Here is a 25,080-nt window from a genome sequence, read left to right as displayed (position 1 = left end):
ATGGATCCAGAGCATGCCATGACAAGAAATGCAAAACCTGCCAACACATCTCCACCACCCCCACAATTACTATACCCCATAACAGAGCCATCAGCATTCCTGGATCTTACACCTGCACCTCCAGAAATGTAATACATCTCATCCAATGCACCAAACATCCCGATGGAAAATACGTAGGAGACCAAACAACAACTGCGCACCAGAATGAATACACACTGGAAATCTATCAAAGACAGGAATACCCAATTACCAGTGGGGCACATTTCTCACAAGAATACCACTCTCTCTCTCCAGTCTCTCAGTCTTGATCCTCAGAGGGAACTTACCAAACACTTCCCAGAGATGAGCCTATGAACTCAACTTAATCAACCTCCTGGATACTAAAAATCATGGACTAAATATTGACATTGGATTTATGACACATTATAACCTGCCTGACATTTGACTCCCCAGGTACTTCTCCACTATTCATCCCCTTCCCCTCTCCCTCCCCCTCCCCACAAGCCTGTCTCACCCACTGACTCCTCAGTCTACATCTTCACCACCTACCTGTCTTGCATGCACACCAGCCTCTGGCTTCTTTACTTTTCACTCCATCCAGGAAGTGCAAACACCAGCTGCAGAGACTTCCTTAGCCTGACGAAGGGTTTTTGAACCCAAAAGCTTGCTTAAAAATTGTTTTCCAACGATTTAAATTGGTTTAATAAAAGATATCAGATTCACCCTAAGAACTTTGTCTGCCTATGTCTTTAGACCAACACAACTACAACCTACACCCCTGTTGCAGATGAGAAGTAATGCTCAATGTCCTGGGCCCTGGGCTGCTGGTTCTGATCTTCATTAAAATTAAAAAAGTCATCATCTGCTTCACCCTCACTACTTGCTCCCACTCTTACTGGGATCAATGTCTCCGCTTGCTTGTGCTTGTTCCCTCTCCTGCAGCCAACTAGCTGCCCTGTTGACTTCTGCAAATACACAGAAAATGCCAGCATGAACTAAAGAGCTACTCAACACAGCTCACAAAGACACTCTCATGGACCCAGAGGGACAGACTTCCATCTTCAGCTCCCTCTGCGCAAAAATGAAGTTTGTTTCCTACCTACGGGGACTTTTTACCATCTTGTACCATCTACACTTTTACCAGAGCCTCACAAAGGGACTTTGATCCCAAAAGCTTGCAGAAAAGGACAATTTTCTTGCCATTTTCCAGTTGGTCTAATAAAAGGTATCATTTTGGAACCAAGAGTTCTAGTTTTTAGCATGAACTACGGAACTCTGGGACTTGTAGTTCTGAAGAGACCGTCTCTCACAGGAAGGCACACTATTCTCCGTCTCTCAAACAAGAAGTCCTAGAGTTTCAATAAAGAAATATCGTTCCATGTAAATCTTAGTGAGTGGCTGTGTCAGGAAAAACTCTGGGAAAGCCATATTTCATTTTTTTTAACTTATACTTTAAAAAAAGTTAAAGTTAACCTTTTTTTAAACTAGTTAAAAGTTGACAGCTGAAAAAATTTAACTAAAGTTAGCCATTTCTTTAACTTTATAACTAGTTATAACTAGTTAATTCCCATGACTGCTCCTGGAGAAAAAAGTCCAGAGATAGAGAATTGGTTTCACTTTTATTCAAATATTCAATCACTGTAAAAAGCCGTTAGAGGCTCAGTCAAAACCTTATACACTTCCAAAATAATGATATGGCCTTGTTTCAAGGCATGGAAGACTCCATGATCACAGATAGCCTATACTATTTAAGAAACTTGCCGTCTTTAATTTTTGAAAGCCAGTAGCACTATTCCGTTAACATTTTTCACACAGCAAACATTATTGTTACACAAGAGTTGGACACTTACCTTTTATGAATGTTGGGATATTCACAAATTATGTCTGCAAGAGTCTTCAGGGAACCTAGAGTCAGAAAAAATGCAGAGGTTCTTTTTTTTTTTTCTAGGATATTGTACCTGGCTGGACAATCGGTTTACACAAGTTTTGTATAGTAAATGGAATGTAACATGTCAAATTCCTGTCACTTTTAAAAACAAAATTTTTTTTTCACTATTAAATTGCTTGCATCATTAATATGTTGCCCACTTTAATTAGCAGTAAATATGCCTACAGACTTACATACCTTTTAGTGACTGAATCTGATTATTCCCATACGGCGCAGATGAAAAATTTCCACAAAAGAAAAAGCAAGTTGGAGGTGCAGCAGAATAACCTGGGAAAGACACATGAATAATTCGTCACAATTACTTTTGCTTTACTATTTCTCACTGACGAATAGTTTACCTTCTCATCCATTCCATTAGGGTCAGAAACTTGGACAGTGCTTTGTCACTCCTAGTGTAGATACACAATTTTTTAATGCAGGAATTTAGTAGATGAGTTGGAAACAGAGAGGACTAAGATGTACCACTTTATTAACAGCAAATCTTCTATTACCACTGTCAATGACAGGGTCTATTTCACCTTCAAGGGGAACAGATTTGGTCACTGGTTAGCAGACACAAGAAATCACATATGATAATTATACCAAATATATAAAAACATAACACAATTTTAAAAGCATATTATTTCTCTTTAAAATATTATGAAAGGCAAATGTATACATATAGCATATTGTATACTAGCATATTATATACATATGTACATCCCCCTCTTTAACAAGAGGGAATTTCAATACTTTATAAATGAATTGGTTACACCAAGGGAAATGAATTTAGCTCCTAATCATTCTCTCTCATAAAAAGAAAAATATTTCTGTAGGTTTAAAAGTGTAATGTATTAGTCTTTTGTGTAAGTCCTTCTCTTTAATCTAATTTTTGAAGCAGCGAAGTTGTTAGATACATCTTGAAAAGTACGACTCAGTACAGTAGCATAGGGATGCAGACAAGCACTCCTGCAGGCAGAGGAGCAGCAATTTCCACTTTCTGTGTAATCACAATTGTGATCATGTAGCTACTGGCAGCAACCGCTTTTTTTCCCTACCCCAAAGTCATTGTCCTGTTCACCCCACCCTAGTTATGCCATTGACTCAATATAACAACTTCACTGACTAGAGTCCCTTTATCACGTGCAATCTGAAGTTTATTCACTTCACTTCAAGGTTGCTATCAGTATTTGTCATAGTTTCATAGTTGGTAGGGTTGGAAAGGAACTCTGCCAGCCTGCAAGAGAAAACCTGCAGTTTCCTACATTTTTCTTCTTTAAAGGAGAATCCATTTTTAAAGTTTGTTCATGACCCTTTCATATTACACAGTGGGGAACTCCCTACTCGAGAGCACGGAGGCAGAAAGAGATCTTGGAGTCATTACTGACTCCAAGATGAACATGGGCCGACAATGCGAGGTCATGGTTGGCAGGGCTAACCGGACCTTGTCGTGCATCCACAGGTGCATCTCGAGTAGAGCCAAGGAGGTGATCCTCCCCCTCTACGCGACGCTGGTCAGGCCACAGCTGGAGTATTGTGTCCAGTTCTGTGCGCCCCATTTCAAGAGGGATGTGGACAACATGGAGAGGGTCCAGAGGAGGGCCACCCGCATGATCCGGGGACAACAGGGCAGACCCTACAGTGAGAGACTGCGGGACCTGAACCTATTCAGCCTCCACAAGAGAAGGCTGAGGGGGGACCTGGTGACCGTCTATAGACTCACTAGGGGGGACCAGAAGGGTTTGGGGGAGACGCTGTTTCCCCTAGCGCCCGCTGGCATAACAAGGAGTAATGGGCACAAGCTGATGGAGAGGAGGTATAGATTGGACATCCGCAAAAACTACTTCACAGTTAGGGCGGCTAGGAGCTGGAACCAACTTCCAAGGGAAGTGGTGCTGGCCCCTACCCTGGGGGTCTTTAAGAAGAGGCTGGATGCCTACGTGGCTGGACTCATTTGAGTCCCGTTTCTTGTTTTGGGGTTTTGTTTTTCTCCCGCCCTGGTGGGGGGTCGGGCTAGAAGATCTACTAGGTCCCTTCCGACCTTTAATCTATGAAACTATATATTCTTGCAACCCACTTTTGGGTCACAACTCATTGCTTGAGAAACAGTGATTTAGTCTGAGCCCCTGCTCAAAGCAGAACCAGCCCCAACTAGATCATCCCAGCCAAGGCTTTGTCTACCTGGGTCTTAAACACCTCCAAGGATGGAGACTCCACCACCTCTCTAGGTAACCTGTTCCAGCGCTTTACTTCCATCTTAGTGAGAAAGTTTTTCCTAATATATGACCTCAACTTCCCTTGCTGCAACTGGAGCCCATTGCACCTTGTCCTGCCATCTGCCTCCACTGAAAACAGTCCAGCTCCGTCCTCTTTGCAACCGCCCTGCAGGGAGTTGAAGGCTGCTATCAAATCCCCCCTCAGTCTTCTCTTCTCCAGACTCAATAAACCCAGTGCCCTCAGCCTCTCCTCACAAGTCATGTGTCCCAGCCCCCAAACCATTTTCATTTCCCTCCGCTGAACTCCAACTTGTCCACATCCTTTCTGTAGTGTCCAGTTTTGGGGGCCCACAGAACTTGAAAAAGTAAAGGTTTTTTAAACAAAACTTCATAAATGTTTCAATGTTTGTGAACTGGCGTAATCCTCAGAGAAAGTTTTTCATGTGCCAACATAACACTATTGCCACACTATGCAAAATGGCTATAATCCAAAACAATACAGGTACGAAGTGACACATGGAGAGGTTTGTGAACTCAAAACCTTTTGCAAAAATGCAACATTTTCTAACCTGTTAGAGAGTGATCCAAATAAGAAGGATAATACCAGCTGTGAAATGCAGTAGCAGCCTCTTAGAGCAATGGTTCCCAAACTTTACAGATAACAGTTTACTGTCGACCCTCAACATTTCTAGCAGACGCCCGTGCACCCTTGTCATCAAACATTTAATTGCTTGAATCAGCTGACCAGCTGCAGACCACCAGTGGCCCATAAGCCAATGTGGGAACACGTGACTTAGAGAATGGTTTGGGCACAGGTTTGGTGAGGCACTACGAAATATCACACATACAAGACCTCCCTCTATTTCTCTCTCTGAAGACTGTTCAGTGACACGTTCATGATGATGACAGCAAGACCTCTAAAAGCAGACAGTCAGTAACTATGTGGCCACTGGACTGTCATTGCTTTGTCTGCACCTGAAAGCTCGCAATTAAAGATTTTTTTCTGGAAAAAAAAAATTCGAGCTGGTCTAATAAAAGTTATCACCTCTGCCACAAGCCCTGATTGCTTTTCTTAGCATCTGTTTAAAAATGCCAGATTGGTTTTAGTAATACACCTTTAAATAAAAATACTAGCACTTCTTGGCAAAACAGCATGTTTAACCTGCTCGGGCACCAAGCTATACAAAGCCAATTAGGTTAAACCTCCTTAAAATTAAGAATCACATAAAAAGACAGAATATTGCACCTACCTGAAAACATAGTGTGAAGCTTTTCTAACACTTCTGCTTGGTCCAGCCAAACATCAGAAACAAAGACAAACATGGCATCTACATTTTCATCTTCCAGTTGTTTCAGTTTTGCAGATGCTTTTACTGAAGTTGAGCAAGGCCCTCCAAAAAAGTTTATGTTCCCATAATATGCCCTACATAATAAAAGCATTTTTGTCATTTTTAAGCTAATCCCATTTTCTTCCTAAATCACTCCTGTTTCTGACTCATACCCCATCACTATAAACTTTTGCTATATAAATAACCCTAACTAGAAAATGAACTTTTGTGCTGCATGTGCGCGTGTATATAGAAAGAGGATCATGAAGTTTTGCCTTGTCATCCTTTATCAATGGTCCTGGCATTCTTCATATTCATCCCCTTATTCTCATTCCCTTGCAGTAGTTATCCAAAACTCCAAGCCCAAAGGGCTTAGATCAGTGATGCCAATGTTTTGGCCCTGAGGGCCAGTGCCCAGTCTGTCTGCAAGTCAAATCCAGCTAGTGGACTAGCTCTGGTGTGCAGGATGGGGCAAGGTATGGTGGGGTCAAGCCAGCTGCATAGAGGGGGCAGTGGGCAGCCCACATCTGATCTAGCCACACAGGGGGGGCAAGTGGGGCTCAGTCCAAACCCAGCTGCAGGGGGGTAGGAGCAGAGAAGGGGATGTGGTCAGGCCCCAAGTGGGCTGTGTGTGTTTGGGGTGGGAGGAACCATAAAAATTTGGCAGTGGGGGGAGGAGAGGAAGTATTAATTGCTGCTGCTCCCCCACTGCCAGATTTCCTGACCTGTGGGGAGCCCCACAGGCTAGACTGGCCCACAGCCCAGGGCTTGAGCATCAGCATATAGTACTTAGATCATCATCAGTACTATAACACGAGTGGCCCTATCCACTGGCCACTGAAAGTCTTCCCCTAATGCAACACACTTCCAGTCAGATCCAAACAGACCAGCAAGTCCAGCTTTGCTTTCCCATTTTTATTTTTAAAAGACAGACATACACATGATTGAATGCTATACAAATAACAATACTGGCCTTTTGTAGAAATGCTCAGCATTCTAAACTGTGTTAACTGATTTGCATCACGTGGTTAAAATCAAATTTCAATTAAATTAAGGGTTAAATGGGCAATCATTGACAGCCCCTTAACAAATCCAGCCTCTGTGTGTTATCTTATGCAGGTTGGAAGTAATTAGAAGGCGATAATCAGCCTATTTAAGCACTGCTATACTGTAGTTATCTTCAGTGCTGTGCGACTGACCTGATACTTACTCAGGGTGAGGTGGTATTGGCACATTTGACCTTGTGAAGGTGTTGCTTTGTGCCTCAGTTATATTGCAAAAATCCAACTGAGTTTCCCTTGAGGAGACTGATATTTGCAATACTTATCCGACTTCCTAGACTTTTTTTTTCCTAAAAGCAATGCTGTATATACATGTTAATTAATACAGTTTACATTGCCTAATTCAGACTGCCCTAGTCTGCATTAACTTTAATCCTCATTCAATGAGGATTAGTTAATTCAGACTGGAGCTAATTTGAATTTGGACTACAGATGTCCCCATGTGAGAGCTACCGTCCGAATTAAACCTAGGAAAATGTAACGTCTATAAACAGACACTATCATTTTAAAGTGACTTCATCTCCCCGGCTTTTAGCTATGGCATGTTATAGGGTATTCTTGCTGTTTCAGGTAATGTAACTTGCAGCTGTATTTGAGGGTTTGGGGAAATTCACTGAGTAAATGACTGCCTGTGAGCACAGGGGACTGGATTTGATAGCACAGCAGGTGCCTTCCAACTCCATGTTCCTATGTTAAAATATGAAGTCAGAATGAAGTCATTAAAGTCAGTTTTATACCTTGTGGTAGCTGAAGGCTCAGTGGGTGGAAATCCAAAAGCATTCACATGAAATACTTGATCCTCATACCAACCTAGAAGGTTTTAAAAAAATGGAAACACTCTTTAGTATCTTTAGTGACACTGTACCTTATTTTAAAATTGCTCCTTCTGTGTAAAGAACAAGAGTACAGAATAAGAAAGACAATTTAGCCAAACATCCATCCTTTCTTTTATCTTCCATACTTCATTAGAATATTGTTTTTAAAACAACTTTATACTGGTACATTACCATAAAATAAGATGGTGATACGATATATGTTGTTATAATGCATTTTGGGGTTACAGCTATTTATGAATTAAAATCCTTCTAATAACAAATTTCTAAATCAAGTCACCATAGAAGTTTACTACAAAACATCTGAGTCCCTAGCCATACAAATCCTTGGTAAAAATGTGCCTTTCTAACAAGTCCCATCAAGGTGTCTGAAAGACTGGGACACTGTCAACAAAACACAGTATTTTCAATGTTGTTGAATGTTTTACTCAATTATTAATTTGTTCGACAATTTATAATTTAACTATGTTTCTTTTCATGAATGTCCTATCCACACAAACCAAGGACCCAAGCCTGAGAGATGCTGAGCAGCTCTAGATACAGTTGACTTCATGGGAATTGGATGTATCAAGACCTCCAAGAGATCCAAGTTCAGGATCTAGTTTCCAATCACCCATTCAATCCAGGGACAAGTCCCACGAACATAAACAATGACATAAATCTTTCACTTTTTTTGACACCACCCCCAGAATATATTGTTATTGCAACAGTCCAAAGAGAGAGATAACACATTATTAATTAACAAAAAACATCCACTTTACCTTCAGCCAAAACAAAGCATGACTCAGTGTACAAGCCGCTGTGGAACTGGTGCAAAGCAGTTAGGAAATGATACTCTTGTTATATGGGAGCATGTTTTGTTTCAAAAACCTTTTAAATCTAGGTTCTCTAACTAAAGTTTGTTTTGTTTTGGTGTAAATAAGGCCAGAAACACTGCAGGCTGCACGAGACTCAGGTGATCATCTGGTAGCTGGCAGGATAAATCTCATGGGAATAGGAAGGTAAATTCTAACACATGGCAAAAGGTCCTTTCTGAAATATTTTTTAACTATAGCAACTCAGTTACTAGCATGGGGAAAAGGTAAGTTTGCAGCAAAACGTATCCTTTAAAAAGTAATTTCCAAATTATATCATTTTGCAGCATTTTTTTCCTGAAATTTTCTTAAACCCTTACGTGACATCTAAAGGATATTGCTTTACTAAGCTCCAGTTGGACAACCCCTGTAGGATCTTCCAAGAAAAATTTTCCCTACAAAACAAAACAAAACAAAAAAACCCCAATATTAAATCCACATTCTATACCACTGGGTCAATATAAATATGCTACCATTTTCTAGAAAGATGCAAAATGAAGTGCACACTAATGTTGGAATCTTCCAGAATCAAAGAGAAGCAAATTAGATATAATTTCCCAGCAAGTACCATGCAGTTACATACCAGAAAATGCATTAGGAGAAAAATCAATCTTTCCCCTACACTTGGTAGGTATAACTTGCTAGTTTACAAGTTATAATTTCTTTACAACAATCAGCTAACTAGAAAAAAAGAGATTATTAAATGCTGTATCATAAAAAATGTCTATGGAGTTTATGAAAAATTAGACACAGAAAATAAACAAATATGGTTTTAAGGCACGAATGCAATCTCATCGAGGGAGATAGATTTAACGTTACATAGACTCCTGTCCCTTTGTTCATATAACAACATGTAACTAACCATTCTTTTCTAACTGGCAAATTCCCTTTATTTAAATGTTGGACAAAGGAGATATCACACTCAACTTTCCAAACCGTTTTCAAAAAATGGATTACCCAGCCAGGAAAAAAATATATCCCTGGCTTCTTCATAAAAAAACATAAATAAAAAATGATTTGCCATTGTGTTAGTTCATGAAAAACAAGCCAGTTCCCAAAACCAAGCCTCCAACTGTACAGCTTTGCCATTAGCCAAAATATTGTATTAGTGACAGAACCAGAGCTGTTTTAAGCATAGCACTCATATTTTATGGTTTTGGCCCCTATAAAGAAGAAAATACTTATTGAATTTAGTCAAGAGAAAGCATGTAGGTTATTTACATTTAGAAAACACTTTAGTTTCAATTTGACTAGAGCCTTGAAAAAAACATATCAGAATAGGCTTCCAGCTTATGCATCTAGGAACGATTTAAACAAATGAGCTTATTTTTAAAACACTGTGAAATTAGAGAATCAAAACAAACACTTATCTGATAAAATATTTTATTTATAAGTTCACCCTTTAACTGCTGCAGAGAGAAGGTATTTTGATTTTTGTTTCTTCTCTAAATCAAATTGTGTATGCATGTGCACTGAAAAGTTCACAAAAAACACATTTCAAGGTTCTGTAGATAAAATTAAAATAGCTCTAATAACTGGTGATGACTTACTAATCAAATTTACATTAAGTTGATGTACTCTGTATTCTGAAGAGAAAAATAATTATCCTCATGCATAAATTATTAATGCTTCCTAAGAAAGTGTCCTATTTAAAGGACTGGTGTTACAAAAGTCAGTAAGAAAGAGTTTTGCCATTTACCTAAGTAGGAACAAAATCAAGATATCAGTGATGTGTTTAGGCCACCTCATAACATTTCTGTAGTTTACTGAAAGCAGAGCAACTCAAAAGACTCCCAATAAAATGTGACCTACCTCCTTCAGCTGGGTTATCATTCCTAGAACAATCACTTCCCCAATTTTAGCTGTATTGCCAAGCAGAGATTCTATTGTTTTAAGCTGGAAACAAAGACAGTAAATAAGAAGAGATTTAAATTATACCTTTCATAAACCTGTTCTTAAGTAAGGAAGCTAAGTTGTTATATAGTGCTTGTTGCAGCTTCCATACTTAAGTTAGTTATTATATGGCTCGGACTTATTAGAAGTGTGAGGATACATTTCTCAGTGTCAAATACACAGAATTAAGGGGAGAAAAACTTTAAGCATGCATCAAAACTAAGAAAATAGGAGACATTTATTTAAAAAACGGACTAAAATGGAATAAATTGGGCCAAATCCTGCCACTGAATAAATGTGTCAACAGTACCAAGGCAAGGTTATTTGGATAAACATGATATCCTTTATTAGATCAACTAAATAGCTGAAAAAGAGTTATTTGCAAGCTTTTGGGCACGAACACCCTTCTTCAGGCATTGGGAGAATCTGCTGCTGCTAACAGTAACTGTGATGGTCTAAAGACCTAAGACGACGAAGTTCTTTGGGTAAAGGTGATCTCTTTTACTACACCAACTAAATAGTTGGAAAAAAATGTTCTTCGCAAACTTTTGGGCACAAGCACCCTTCTTCAGACCTGAAGAAGGGCGTTTGTGCCCAAAAGCTTGCAAAGAACAATTTTTTTCCAATTATTTTGTTGGTCTAATAAAAGATACCCTCTCTACCTGAAGCTCCAATAGCTCTGAATTTGTGAACGCAGTGCTTTTAAAAAGGAGAAATGGGTGGTAAAAAACAAGTATAATGGAAGCACTTCTCTTTGCTTCCTGTTAAAAGCCTGCTCTTTGTGCTGAATTGTGCCCAGTTACGAGCGTTTCCATCATGCTGACCAAGACAATAATTAAACTCATCTTCACTTACTCTCCATATACTGGGATTAAAATGTAGGTACCAAGAGGGAATGTAATGTATCACATCATCCGTCACATTCCTGTGTCACCCCAAGAAAATACTATTTTTTACCTGGAATTTGTTCCTGCTGTCATCAGGTTGAGCACCAATCACAGGGGGAGTAAACAGCTCATGTCTGTGAGTCCTCTAAATAAACCAAGATTAATGTAATCTAGTTAAAAATGATCACCACCAAAAAAGGATTCACTAGGAAAGTTATGCAGAATATTACCTTTATTCCATTTTAACCAACCACTTTTGATTTAGAGAACACAATACATTTAATTAAGGATTTACTTTCAAACAACAGACCATAACCCCGACCAGTTTAATGAACCATAGGTTTGGGAGGTAACTTTTTAAAGCCATACAAGATGTGTCATTTATAATTAGGAGTCCCCAGCTGGGGTGGGGAGCAGGCCCCTCTCTATAAGCTAAATGATACATAGAGACCCATGTAAGAGAAGCAGTAAATGCATAAGGGGCTTATGTTTTAGAAAGTTAAGCACAGACATATTTGAACAACTGGGACTGACATTTACCAGGCGACATTTTTTAAATTAAATTGCAAAGAGCATAAAGAAAATTTATCAGTATCACAGCATCATTCTTTGGTTTATATGGCCTGTATGCAGCTGAAAATTTTTAAACGCTTGATAAAAATAAGCGTAGCAAGAAATAAATTCATCCCCGCCTAAAAAAAATTCAAATAGTTTGCATTGCAACACAAACCAAACTACATTAACAATCCACAGGTTAATGAATGCCAGACTAAAAATAAGTAAAATATTTCTAGAAAGACTACACTGTGGATGTAGTCTTTCTAGACTTCAGCAAGGCCTTTGACACCGTCTCCCACCACATCCTCATTAAAAAACTAGGCGACTGTGGCATTGATGCCTCCACAGTCAGATGGACTGCAGATTGGCTGAAGGGTCGCACTCAGAGGGTGGTGGTAGACGGGTCATATTCAACTTGGGGGGAAATGGGCAGCAAAGTCCCCCAGGGCTCGGTCCTGGGGCCTGCGCTGTTCAATTTCTTCATCAGTGATTTGGATGACGGGGTGAAGTGCAACCTGTTTAAATTTGCTGATGATACCAAAATTTGGGGTGAGGTGAGCACGCTAGTAGGGAGGGAAAGATTGCAACAAGACCTCGATAGGTTACAGGAGTGGGCTGGCATAAACAGGATGCGTTTCAATACTGACAAGTGCAGGGTGCTGGACTTGGGCACCAGAAACCAGCAGCACACTTATAGAATGGGAAACTCCCTTCTTGAGAGCACGGAGGCAGAAAGGGATCTTGGAGTCATTATTGACTCCAAGATGAACATGGGCCGACAATGCGAGGTCACGGTTGGCAGGGCTAACCGCACCTTGTCGTGCATCCACAGGTGCATCTCAAGTAGGGCCAAGGAGGTGATCCTCCCCCTCTACGCAACACTGGTCAGGCCACAGCTGGAGTACTGCATCCAGTTCTGTGCGCCCCATTTCAGGAGGGATGTGGACAACATTAAAAGGGTCCAGAAGAGGGCCACCCGCATGATCTGGGGACTACAGGGCAGACCCTACATTGAAAGGCTGCGGGACCTAAACCTGATCAGCCTTCACAAGAGAAGGCTGAGGGGGGACCTGGTGACTGTCTATAAACTCACTAGGGGGGACCAGAAGGGTTTAGGGGAGACACTGTTTCCCCGAGCGCCCCCTGGCATGACAAGGGACAATGGACAAATTAGTAGAGAGTAGGTTTAGATTAGACATCCGCAAGAACTACTTCATAGTTAGGGTGGCTAGGAGCTGGAACCAACTTCCTAGGGAAGTGGTGCTGGCTCCTACTGTGGGGATCTTTAAGAAGAGGCTTGATGACTACCTGGCTGGACTCATTTGAGTCCAGTCTTTTCTCCCGCCCAGGCGGGGGGTCAGACCTGAAGATCTACAAGGTCCCTTCCGACACTACTTCTATGATTTCTCAATTTAAAGATTATCATATTTACTCAAATCTAAGATGATTACCACCCCCCCCTCTTCTTGATTATGTGTACAGAGTGGAGGAAGGGGGGCAGGAGACTGCTGAAGTTTGACTCCAGCCCTGACTCAGCCCTCCTCCTTCCCCCAGCTTGCCCTTGCAGCCTCTGCCCCCTCTCCCTCTCCTTATAGTTGGGCATGGCTCCAGCTCCATTCACCCCTGGGTCATGGAGCACATGGAAACTTCATCTCCTGCCCAGCCAACCAGCAGTGGTGCAGTTCTGACCCCAGGACACTGCTGCAGGGCCAGACAAGGGCTGCATTTCCCTCTGCTCCATGCTTGGGGAATGGAACTAAGGCCATGTCTGACGGGGGTGGGGCAGAGGCTGTAAGAAGCAGGGGGGCAAAGGCTACAGGAGGCAGGCATGGCGGGGAGCATGCAGCAGAGAGTATAGGCACCATGGGTACGGGGTAAGGGGCAGGCTGCAGGAGGAAGAAGTCAGGGTAGGGAGAGACAACAAGGGACTCTCCCCACCCCAGCCGCCTGCCCCCTGGCTGCTGCTTTCCCTGCTGTAGCTATGAGAGGGACTAAAGAGGACTTTCTAAAACTTAGATTCCATACCTGGAAAATTATAAACAAATTTATACATTTTCTATGTACAGAATCAAATTACTGGGGGGTCATCTTGGACTTAATTAAATCAGGTAATCTGTTCAGAGATCTGATAAACAAGAAGGAGCAGGTTCCATTGCCAAAGCCATCTACTGAAAACACCTTGCTTCCAGGATTCAGTCACTATGAGGAAAATGCTCCCCAGTCTACTGCAAATATCATGAACTTGCCTATGAAAAATTATGGCCTCTATGTTCCATATCACCTAGAACCACACAGAGGAGAACCAGTGTGTTGAGCTGTATTAAGTACAGTTCATGGAGCCTAGAGAGTACACTCACATGCACAAATTTTCCTGATTCAGATTAGTCCATCTGCATTACTTAAAGCTTCCAATAAGTCCAAATGAAGCACGTTGTATGAGTCCAGTCAGGTGGTGACAAAGGCAGAGTGGGTCCTGCACTACTAGCTGAAATTAGTTAGTAATTCTGGGACCTGTTATTACCAACCAAGGTGCAGGCTGCCATGTCATCTGGACATGAAGCTTGTTATTATCAGGCCATGGCCTCGAACTTGGGGCCTCAACCTGTCCAACCTGCTCTTCCCAGGCTGCTACCCTATGGCTGATTGACAAAACCGATTCAAGATGGGCTGAAACCTCCAGCAGGGCCTAATCCCACCAGAGTGGCTAGCTGGCATCAGCCAATCCTCCATTTCTCCCATATAAACCCCTACACAGGAAGTGGAACGGCAACAGGGCTCAACTTGAACCCAGACCACTTTGCTGCTCTCTTTGGCTTATGCTCTGACTCTCTGCTTGATTTCCTGGCCTCTGGACTTGGCTTGCTCCTAAACCCTGCTCCCAGACTGACCTACCGGCTTCCTAATCTGGCTTGTCCCTGGATTCTGCTCACTCCTCCTGACCCTGGTTGGTACTTTGATCCCCAATGGCTGCCCACAACCCAGCAGGACAGTTATTTACAGTTTCCCTTAAATTTTAAAAAGTTGAAGATAGATGCAGTTTGACACATTCAGCACTGACTTAAAAGGCTGGTTGTTATTCTGAATGCTATTCACGGTTTACTCTTTAAACATGACACTAAATAAGATACCGATACACATCAGAATCCCATAGGCTGCAAAATTTCAAAGGAAAGTCAATGCAATTTGGTATATATCCTGACTTTTATTAAGTTGACAACTAAGGGTGACACTAGCAGCCCACATTGATGCCTTGCTCTACGTATTATGATCTGTCTCAGAACGCTGCACTTCATTCTTGTCTTTCATTAAAAGAAGTCAAAACCTTTTTCTTACCTGCTGCAATATAGTATATCGTTCACGAAACAACTCTGCTTTATCCCTGGCGGTTCCAAATAAATTTGGTGGAGGATGGCTAGTCATTGATAGACTGGAAAAAAATTCAAGTCATGCTTAAACCAGACACAATCAAAAAACAATAATGATTTATTAATCTAAATCTCTAAGGAAGTAGGAAATTACAGTTACCAATGTTATTACATATTATTATATTATTTGTGCAATGAGAGAGTTTTCTGCTAGAGATCTTTATGCTTATGCATAGTGACAATTACACTAATTTCCCCATCTTTAACCTTGTCATCTTGCAGATCTACATTATGTCTTTCTACTGGAACAGCATTTTCCAGAACTCCATTCTATAAATGGCTTAAATAAAGGTATTCTCTTTCCTCTGACGTAACACGTTTTAACAGGATTCTCATATCCCCCTCCCCATCCTCTAAAGCTATAGAATCAGATTCAAAATTAGATTTCTACAGCAAACATGTAGAATGCTTTTATTAGTCCAGCAGAATCCAAAACTAAAGCTAACAGAGTTGCGCTTCAAAGGAAAATAGATATATTTTATTCACAATGATCAGCTAACTGGAAAAAAAAGATTATTATCTGCTGTACCATAAGCAATGGATCTATAGAATTTATTAAAAATTAGACACAGAAAATAAACATTCATTCAGGCATGAAAGAAATCTCATCTATGGAGATAGATTGAACGTTACATGGACTTCTGCCCCTTTGTTCACCAAATATCACATAACAACATATAACTAACCATGTTTCCTGACTGCTAAACACATATAGCCTAGAGCCAACAGCATCATAAGCTGCACTATATGTTATAACAGGACATAAGAGATGAAAGCAGTGGACAAATTGGGGAGAATGCAAAGGAGAGCAACAAAAATGATCAGAGGTCTAGAAAACAAGATGTGTGGAAGAGCTGGAAGAACAGGAAATATTTAGCTTAGAGAAGAAAAGACTGAGGGGATAGTGCTAGTCTTCAAAAACAAAATGGGTTGTTATAAAGAGGATGCTGCACAACTGTCTGCTTTATCCATAAGGGGACAGGGCAAGTAGTAATGGGCTTAGACTGCAACAAGGGAGACTTAGGTTGGATATCAAGAGACCTTTTTCACTCTGAGGGTAGCTGAGAACTGCAAAAGTATGACTTGGAGACTGTGGAATTTACATTACTGAGTGTTTAAATGCAGACTGGACAAATATTTGTTTAGGACAGTTTAAAGCGGACAGAATCCTGACTTGAGGAGAGGGTTGGAGCAAGTGATATCTTGATGTCTTCCAGGCTTATTTTTCTATGATGTTATTGAAAGAGACTTGACGAAATTCTGGAACCAACTTCCAAGGGAAGTGGTGCTGGCTCCTACCCTGGGGGTCTTTAAGAGGAGGCTTGATGCCTACCTAGCTGGGATCATTTGAGCCCAGTTTTTTCTCCTGCCTTGGCAGGGGGTCAGACTTGAAGATCTATAAGGTCCCTTCCGACCCTACTTCTATGATTCTATGACCAGTAGTCCAAAAGTATCTATATACTTGCTTATCAATGTTTACCAAGATGATAAAGCAGGCTAACCTAATGAACCCATTCAATCGTGTACAGAAAACATAAATCCTACTTAGGGGAAAAACCTCTTCTGTCTCTCAAAAAAAGTTTGTTGTAATCAAAGTTCCAGAAAAGCAGTGTTCCCACATCACCAATCAAGACGCCAGCAAGGATCCAAGAGTAAGAGTTTTGAGAAAGCAACTTTAACCACACAAAAATGAAGACTTTATAAACAAGCAGGTGAAATTTAAGACAGGAAAGACTTACGGTAGAAACTTCTTCCTTTCTGAATTATAAATATAACGTGGAACATCAAAGGCCCCGATAATACTGAAAACGTTTTCTCTGAAATCACAATAATGTAAATCTTTATTTGAGGAAAGGTCTATTTCAAAGAATAGTTAATTTCAGTGTCCAACAGAAACATTCTCATATAAAAAACAAAACAAAAAACCAGCTAACTCTTACATCCTTCTTCCCTTTCAGTTTCCTGCCCATATCCCAGCCACTGTATCAGCTTCTTATTTACAGAATTTTTGCAAATATATAACATGCTCGTTTCTTTCTTTATGAATTTATATTAGTACCTTGCTTGAAAATATATGAATGTTTAAATAGTGGCTACTAGGTATTTGTACATCTTATTGGAACATTTAAGAGAAATGTTATCCACCACGGAATTTACTGGTTGATCTCCATTCTCTAGTATATCTTGTTACCACATGGCAACTAGATCAACTTCAGAGTAGACAACAATTACGTTGACCTTTAATGTCAGCAGTAACTGAAGCTTAAAAGCACAAAACATTCACTGACCAGAGAACTGCAGAAGTGTTGGTCCAACACACCTCCCTTATAGAGGCTTTGTCTTTATCATAACAGAATTCACAAGATTCAAACAGTTGGACCCTTTGGCCTATGGAGTTCTATTGGCCTTAGCAGGACTCTGCCATGAGGATCTAGCCCTACAGATTTCTTTTCAAAATCCAGGCCTAAACACATGTGAACTACTGTGCATGTGTTATAAAACAGATGTGAAGGGGGGGGGGGAAATCACACACAAACTATGTTTTTAAGGTTCTCATAAATGGGCAGAAAATAATATATTCATAGTCAAATGGGACCATGCCCACTTACATAGAAACTATGAGTTACACTACTTTATTGACTGATTTAATATATTACCTGCTTTAGTTAGTTTGCATTGCTAGCCTCAAAACATTACAAATAAACGTTAAACCAATATTTATCTTACAGATACAGACAATACTCTCAGCAGCCCAAATAATTAATACCACTTATTTATCTGAGCTTGAAAATGGGATATAGCTTTCAAAAGCTAGTAAGCCTCGTAAAAGCAAAATAAGTGGCCACTTGGGAAAAAACTGCTGTAAAGTATTTCAAGATAAAAAAGATATGATAAGAAAAGCAGAATAATAATATGACTGATTCTAATCAGAAGAAATCAAAGTTCAACGTAAGCACATACAGAAATAAAGGTAATTCCAAAAAATGTCTATTTACATATCTTCACAGATGATTATTCATATGTAACAAAAAGCAGTATCTTTTTAATTTCAGAATGTAAGAACTGCATTACAGTTCTCTCTCTCGGAACTGATTTCCAAAGAAAGAACATTACCAAGTTTTAAAAGCAAAACGGAGGAATTACTGCCTGCTTAGCACTACAGAAAGTGTCTGACATTTATTTCCTCAAGAAGAGAACCATTTCCTCCATCTACCATAAACGTCAAATAAAAATAAGTGTATGTCACCGTACATCGTTTCATCTAATGACTGGCTACATTCCTGGACTGCTGCTTCCACTGTGGATAGTTCAATCATATTGGTTGACACTGAAAAGAAGATTTTAGAAAATTAAAACTAGAGACTATGGAAAATGACAACCACCACATTAAGTAAGCCTCAAATATTTTATAAAAATGGTTCAATATTCTCTCTCACTCATCATCAGATAAATGTTTTACAAATAACTACATTTTCAGGAAGTTACCGACATCCTAATTTTTCTATAGAAGGTATCTACATGCTATTCACTAAATATCCATACCAGAAAACTATAACTCTACACAAAAGATCATACAGCAGCCATAGTTAATTTACTGAGAAATTAGAACAAGACTATTACAGTCAGTCCCTGTAAACTCCTCCAAGTATCCTACCAAACATCAGATTTGAGTTCTCATAGTCTGCAGGCTCACTGTTCCAGAATCTTAGAATCATAGAATCAATCAACCATAAGACCCCAGCCAGGTGCCTATCCAGTCTCCCCTTGTTAGAGGGGATTACTGTTACCCTTAATTTTTAGAGAGGTTAACACAATCTTGAAGTTAAATTGTACAGAATGTTCACTTGAGAACAGAATTAAAATATAAATGCTGCCTCCCCATGGGAGAAGTGTACAGTTCGTTGGGTCTCAGAGGAAGCACCCAGGTCAAGATCCACAAAAGAATGAGGTACAGTAATACTCAGAGTCACCACACCTACCTATCAGGCTTCCAGAGAGGAACTCACAACCTCAAGCTAAGGGTCTTAGCACCCTGTACAATACACAGGGGGAATTAGGTGCCTAGGAATGGATGTGCAAGAATGCACCTTAGCAAGCCAATAGGAAATGCTGAAAAAAGTGGTTTGTCTGAAGTCACACCTCCTGCTGATCCCTCTGAAGCTCTAAGTTAGGCACCTACGTGAGTTTAGAATTCAGAGCCCCAGACTCTTTGCTGGACTTAGGCTCCTAAGCTATCCACCCCTCTGGGTATGGCCGATTGGCGCTCTCTCAAAAAGGAAAAAAAAAACAAAACCAAACAGATGGTATGATGGTACCCATCTTTTATATAATAACATTGTGGGTACACCATATGCCCAAGAAGCGGGAAACCTGGGTCCGATGATCTCCTCACCCTGAGGGGGTTCAAACCTACATCTTCTGCCTCCCAGGGTAGTTTTCTAACCATCAGGCTACAATGGGGCACTTTCTACCCTTACTCTTGAAACTGGAATACCATACAGCAAAGAATGCAAGATTCATAGCACAAGGAAATAAAAGCAAGAGTGAGCATGACTTTGCAGCAATGAGGACTTTCCTTTGGGAACAGTGAATCCTGGATCTTGGGGCCCTGCTCCCAAGGCTATTGATGCATTTTACCCAGTAACTGATGAACATAATGCATAAAAATAGACTCTGAGCATGGCTACTGGACTGGGACCCTCAGAGGGCTTTAGTATAGGAACATCTAATTTGTGGATCCCAGTCAGAGTTCAGCACAGCTCTACCAAGATTGTGGGAGTTCTGGGCATGCACAGAAAGATATTTCTTGTTATCTAGGAAGCTTTACTGGCAAAGACGTCGGTGTCTAGAGACTTTCACATGCTGAAGGTGTTAGGTGGGGGATTTATGGAGAGCACTTTTGGATTTAGGTAACTACATTTTGCCTAAATCATGTGGTAGATTTGGGCCCGAAATCTACTGGATTCATTTCTCAGCCACCATGAATGCTCTAGGCTATATTTCAAGGGTTTAAATGTTACAGTTTCAGATGCAAAGACACAGGCACACACATACTAGTGCTCAAATATATGGAAGTATGTTAAAAAGGAACTTGGAAAAAGCTACAATACAGTCTCAGTTGCCTTGTGATACAGGCTTTGGTCCTTCTAAGACAGTAAGAAGAAAGAGCTGCTGAATTTTGTCAGTGGAAAGATTACAGTGGCTACTATCAACATGATAAACCTCGACATTCAGCAAAACAGGATGTCAATAGATCTAAAATGACACCTTAGTGCAGCAGCGGCCAACATTTTTGGCAAGCACTGACCTTCTCCCCCACGCTCTTCTCCCCACCCCCCCGATCTCCTTCCCCTGCCCAATCTGCTGTTCTGCTTTTTGCCCTATCTGCCACTGTGCTCCGTCCCCCAGGGCCTCAATCTGCCATGCTACCCATGTCATTTGTAGCACATGTGCCACAAGCTGACCACCCCTGACTTAGTGTGTAAGCTGCTAGGATGCTTATTTCTGTAAAACTAGTATGACAAGGGCAGAATGAAATTAGAAGGCATTGAAACAAATGGTTACTTACAAGGCTGTTTTTCAACAGCTTCAATGATGTTCTCGATGGCATCTTCCAGCTCTAATTCACTGACAGACTGAAGAGATTCGGTGAGATACTTAATGGCGTCGCTGGTGTAAATAGAAAAGTTAGCCAAGAAAGGAAATGAATAGTCAGTAAACAAAATATGTACTTTACAGCACTACACTACTATAGTATATCAGTTGATGTACATAAAATGTTATACAGCTTGTGGCTATTTGAAAGGAAAAGGGTGGAAATAACAAGCCTAGTCCTGCATCCTTATCAGTCAAGAGTCTCCAAAATGAAATCCCTAAAAAACCCCAAAAATATGAAGCAAAAGCCCTAGCAACCTGATCTGTGGGAAAATGCTCATACTATAATCCTGTCCTACCTCTTTCCCACCCCTCCAAACCCCGTGTGGACTTTTTAGAGAAGACTACTTCAAGTTTGACCTTTTATAAATAAAGTATCATCTTTGGAAGAGTCTTCTGTTATTTAAATGTATACGGCGCTAAGGCTGTGGTGTAAATAAAATGTTCAGAACATTATCCAAATAATTTTCCTCTTAGTGTCTCTGCAATGCCATAAGATGAAAGGTCAAAGAAATACACAATTATAGAAAATGAGGGTTGAAGGGGCCTCGGGAGGTCACATCTAGTCCAACCCCCTGCTCCAAGCAGGACCAGCCCCAACCACATCATCCCAGCCCAAATTTTGTCAAACTGGGTCTTGAAAACCACCAAGGATGGAGACTGCACCACCTCTCTAGGTGATCTGTTCCAGTGCTTTACAGCAACAAGAGGAGGACCAGGGAAAGTGTGGGTCCTTTACTGAATCAGGGTGGCAACCTGGTGACAAATGATGTAGAAAAAGCTGAAGTGCCTTTCACCTCAGTCTTCACAAGCTACTGCACCAAGCAGCAGTTTGGGGAGGAGGTGAACAGCCTGCAGTGGTGGAAGAACAGGGTAGGGACTATTTAAAATAGTCACTGTTCTCAGTGGGGGCAGATGAAAGAACAAGGAGCAATGGGCTCAAGTTGCAGCAAGGGAAGTTTGGTTTGGATATGAGGAAAACCTCTCTTGTTAAGAAGGTAGTTAAACACTAGAACAGGTTACCTAGAGAGGTGGTGGACTTTCCATCCTTGGAGGCTTTTAAGACCCAGCTCAACAAAGCCCTAGCTGGGTTGATTTGCTTGGGGCTGGTCCCGCACTGAGGATGTGGTTGGACTAAATGACCCCTGGAGGTCCCTTCCAACCCGCATTTTCTACAATACCCTCCTGGTGAGAAAGTTTTTCCTGATTTCCAACCTCAACTTCCCTTGCTGCAGCTGGAGCCCACTGCTCCTTGTCCTGTCATCTGCCCCCACTGAGGACAGTCCAGCTCCATCCTCTTTGCAGCCCCCCTGCAGGGAGGTGAAGGCTGCTATTCAGTCCCCCTGGGTCTTCTCTTCTCCAGACTAAATCAGCCCGTTTCACTCAGCCTCTCCCCACAAGCGCTGTCCCCCAGCCCACAACCATTGCTGTTTCCTTCGCTGGACTCTCTGATGTCTTTACACCCATTCTACGTGGGAAGGGGAAGGGGGCAAAAGGCATGAAAAAGATGAGTAGAAAAGCAGGAGAAGGAAGTCAAGGGAAAGAAAAATACACGGGGAAAATATTCTCCGACTTGGACCAAATCTTAAAAATCGGGGATCTCTTCCTCACACCCAGTCCCGTTGCTCCCTTGGGAAAGGAGCTGCGAGCCAGCCCCCGCCGCACGCCGGTCCCCGGGGACAACACGGGGTGTAAAGCCCCGAAGCCAGGCAGCCCCGTGCCAGCCGGGCGGGTCGTGGTCGCGCTGCTCCCCGCACCCGTGTCACGACGGGGCCGACAGCGCAGCGCGGGTGCGGGCCGGGGGAAGTGGCCGAGCCCCCGCGCCGCCTCCCTCCCTCCGGGGCCCGCGGCCCGGGCTGTGCGCGCGGGGGCAGGGGCCGGCCGGGCACTCACGCGCGAAGCAGCAGCCCGTGGAGGCGGAAGGCGGCGCCCACTCTGCTCCGCAGCTTCTCGGCCGCCATCTTGGTCGCGGGCTCCTCCTCCTCCTCCCCCGGGCCCGCGCGCCTCGTGGCCGCAGTCCCGGGCCCAGGCCCGTGCCCGGTTTGGGTGCGAGGCCCGCTCCCTTAAAGGACATGGCTGTCTCCTCTGTTCCCCCAGGCCCGGGGGGCTGCCCACTCGAGGCCCGGTCCACGCCCGGTGCCACCAAGTCGGCCTTCGTCACCGTGGGCACCACCTGCTTCGACGAGCTGATCGCGGCCGTGTCCGCCGCGCCGTGCCTGCAGGTGCTGCGGGGCCTGGGCTACGGCAGGCTGGTGCTCCAGATCGGCCGGGGCACGTGGGCCCCGCGGCCCGTACGCACCCCCGACTTCACCCTCGAAGTGTTCCGCTTCAAGGACTCTCTGGCCGAAGACCTGCGCCAAGCTGACCTGGTCATCAGCCACGCGGGCGCGGGCAGCTGCTTGGAGACGCTGGGAGAGGGCAAGCCGCTGGTGGTGGTGATTAACGAAACCCTGATGGACAATCATCAGCTGGAACTGGCCAGGCAGCTCTGCCGAGACGGGCACCTCGTCTACTGCACTTGCTGCACGCTCGCCGAGACGTTGCAGTCAGTGGATTTGTCACTCCTGAAGCCCTTTCCTCCTGGGCGGCCGGAAAAGTTTGCTGCCTTCTTGGATGAAGTTCTTGGACTTGAATAAGGCCCTCGGGGAAAATAAAAACGTCTGGCCTCATGTGTCCGTCTGTCTGGGTGTGCTCTTTGTATCTCTGCTGCAGTGGTCTCAGACCGGGGGTCAGCAAGAGAGCACCAAGAATGCCTGCAAGCTCCGCTTGTACGACGTTGGCGCGCTCCGCGGAGGCAGGCAGCAGGGGAGCCGCGAGGGGCCCAATCCTTGTTGTGGTAGTGTGGCCCCGGTGCCCTCCCTGCCATCCGCCCCAAGGCACGAATGCAAACAAATGCCTTTGTGTGCCACGCTGACACCCATGCTGGGGGTTGCCTACCCCTGTCCTAGACTGTCTCTATTGCCATACGAACGCAAGAAGTGCCATAGTGGGTAAGACCACCTAACATCCTAACCCAGTATCTTTTCTCCGAGTGGCAAGCTGTAGATGCTTTAGACCAGGGGCGGGCAATTATTTTGGACAGAGGGCCACCTACTGAGTTTTGGCAAGCCATCGAGGGCCACATGACAGGCAACCAGGGGCAGATAAATTTTAATTTTTTTAGGGGCCCAAGGGCCAGATAGAATAGCCTGGCAGGCCATGTCCGGCCTGCGGGCTGCATTTTACCCACCCCTGCTTTAGACGGAGACTGTATGAATAGGACTTGCCAAGTATATAATCCATACTTTGTCATAACCTCTCTGGCATCAAGCATCCTTGGTTTAGGGATATCAGAAGCAACATCCCTGACTATTCTATTTAACAGCTATTAATGGACCCTTTTTGAACCTGTTTATACTATACTGTCTTTTGCTATCAGGCTCTTGGATGACTTTCCCTTCCTTTTGCTTTGTGAAAACCCAGGGGGGATGTTTTCTGTCCAGATCCCTATTTGGCACTGAATGTGTGGATCATGAGGCAGTGTACCCTTTGCCCACTGGAGAAACATAAGGGCACTTTTTTTACATGAGCTCTGGGCGTGGGGGGAGGGTAGTTTAATTAGAGCAGCTCTGGGATCCACTTTAATTAAAGCACCACTGCATGTCATGTATCAGCGTCCCCGCACTTAAAAATGGCGGTGGGGGCACTTGAACTAAAGCTTGTTTGAGACACAGCAGGCTGCTGGAGTGTGGCAATTGCCAAGCTCCAGCAGACTCAATCAAGTCTGCTCTGAGGCGCTAGAACGCCAGCACAGAGGAGCAGCCTTGCTGCTCGTGTAAAGGCACCCTAAGGTACTTTTTTCCAAACACAATTCCCAGGCACAATTGTGCCTCAGTGTCTGTAGTCTGCCTCACAGAAATTATGACCCTATAACATCTGTCATTAAGACTGAACAGGTGTGTGTTCCAACTCATCCCCAGAGATGGGATTTCAAAGCTGTACAGTCACTTTTTGTTATAGAGCACTTCACTCTCCACACCTAACGCTGTTCCACATACAGTCTAAGCAGAGCTGCTTTCTTGTCTGCCCAGCCCAGGCAAGGCTAACACCATGCCCAAAGTCTGTTCAGACCCTTCTTTCAGTCCCCTTCCCCGTTATCACCGTCCTGGAAATCCAAATAGGGTGCATTTTAGTTGCCTGGGTACACTCAGCAGGGGCTTCTTATTCAGGCTTTGTAACAGTTTGTGATCAGAGTGCATGTCTAACTTGTGCTTCATAAGAGTTTTTCTTGTTTGCGCACATCTTGGTCTGCCAGGTTCTGTCAAAAGTCTACTAGCAAATGCTGTGAGCTACAAGTTTTCCATCAGTGCTGCTGCTAATCTTTCTTCTGAGTTGTTTTAGATTGCAAGTCTAGCTATTCCACAGGCTTACTGGACTTTAGGACTGGTGCATCACTTATGATTT

At 42.8% G+C, this 25,080-nt stretch overlaps 2 protein-coding genes across 2 annotated transcripts in view; one reads left to right on the top strand and one right to left on the bottom strand.

Moving 5' to 3' along the window:
* The window catches only part of POLE2 (DNA polymerase epsilon 2, accessory subunit), a 30,148-nt gene extending 7,504 nt beyond the window's left edge, over window positions 1-22,644 (bottom strand). The window contains exons 1-13 of the mRNA XM_019518337.1: window positions 22,531-22,644; window positions 20,552-20,652; window positions 18,235-18,310; window positions 16,722-16,799; window positions 14,891-14,984; window positions 11,070-11,144; window positions 10,032-10,115; window positions 8,558-8,614; window positions 8,127-8,175; window positions 7,270-7,342; window positions 5,394-5,566; window positions 2,126-2,215; window positions 1,851-1,905 (exon numbers count right to left, since the gene is read on the bottom strand). Coding sequence (XP_019373882.1) covers window positions 1,851-1,905; window positions 2,126-2,215; window positions 5,394-5,566; window positions 7,270-7,342; window positions 8,127-8,175; window positions 8,558-8,614; window positions 10,032-10,115; window positions 11,070-11,144; window positions 14,891-14,984; window positions 16,722-16,799; window positions 18,235-18,310; window positions 20,552-20,652; window positions 22,531-22,598 — 1,073 coding nt within the window. The 5' untranslated portion in view covers window positions 22,599-22,644. The remainder of the gene's footprint in view (window positions 1-1,850; window positions 1,906-2,125; window positions 2,216-5,393; window positions 5,567-7,269; window positions 7,343-8,126; window positions 8,176-8,557; window positions 8,615-10,031; window positions 10,116-11,069; window positions 11,145-14,890; window positions 14,985-16,721; window positions 16,800-18,234; window positions 18,311-20,551; window positions 20,653-22,530) is intronic.
* The window catches only part of LOC109298304 (UDP-N-acetylglucosamine transferase subunit ALG13 homolog), a 7,722-nt gene continuing 5,271 nt past the window's right edge, over window positions 22,630-25,080 (top strand). Inside the window, exon 1 of the mRNA XM_019518338.1 lies at window positions 22,630-23,037. Coding sequence (XP_019373883.1) covers window positions 22,710-23,037 — 328 coding nt within the window. The 5' untranslated portion in view covers window positions 22,630-22,709. The remainder of the gene's footprint in view (window positions 23,038-25,080) is intronic.

Source organism: Gavialis gangeticus, unplaced genomic scaffold, assembly GCF_001723915.1.
Source record: "Gavialis gangeticus isolate Ggan-Ray unplaced genomic scaffold, GavGan_comp1, whole genome shotgun sequence".
In the NCBI taxonomy this organism is placed as follows: domain Eukaryota; kingdom Metazoa; phylum Chordata; order Crocodylia; family Gavialidae; genus Gavialis; species Gavialis gangeticus.
Note: the sequence above shows the minus strand (reverse complement) of the source record. Positions and strands in the feature narration are given on the sequence as shown.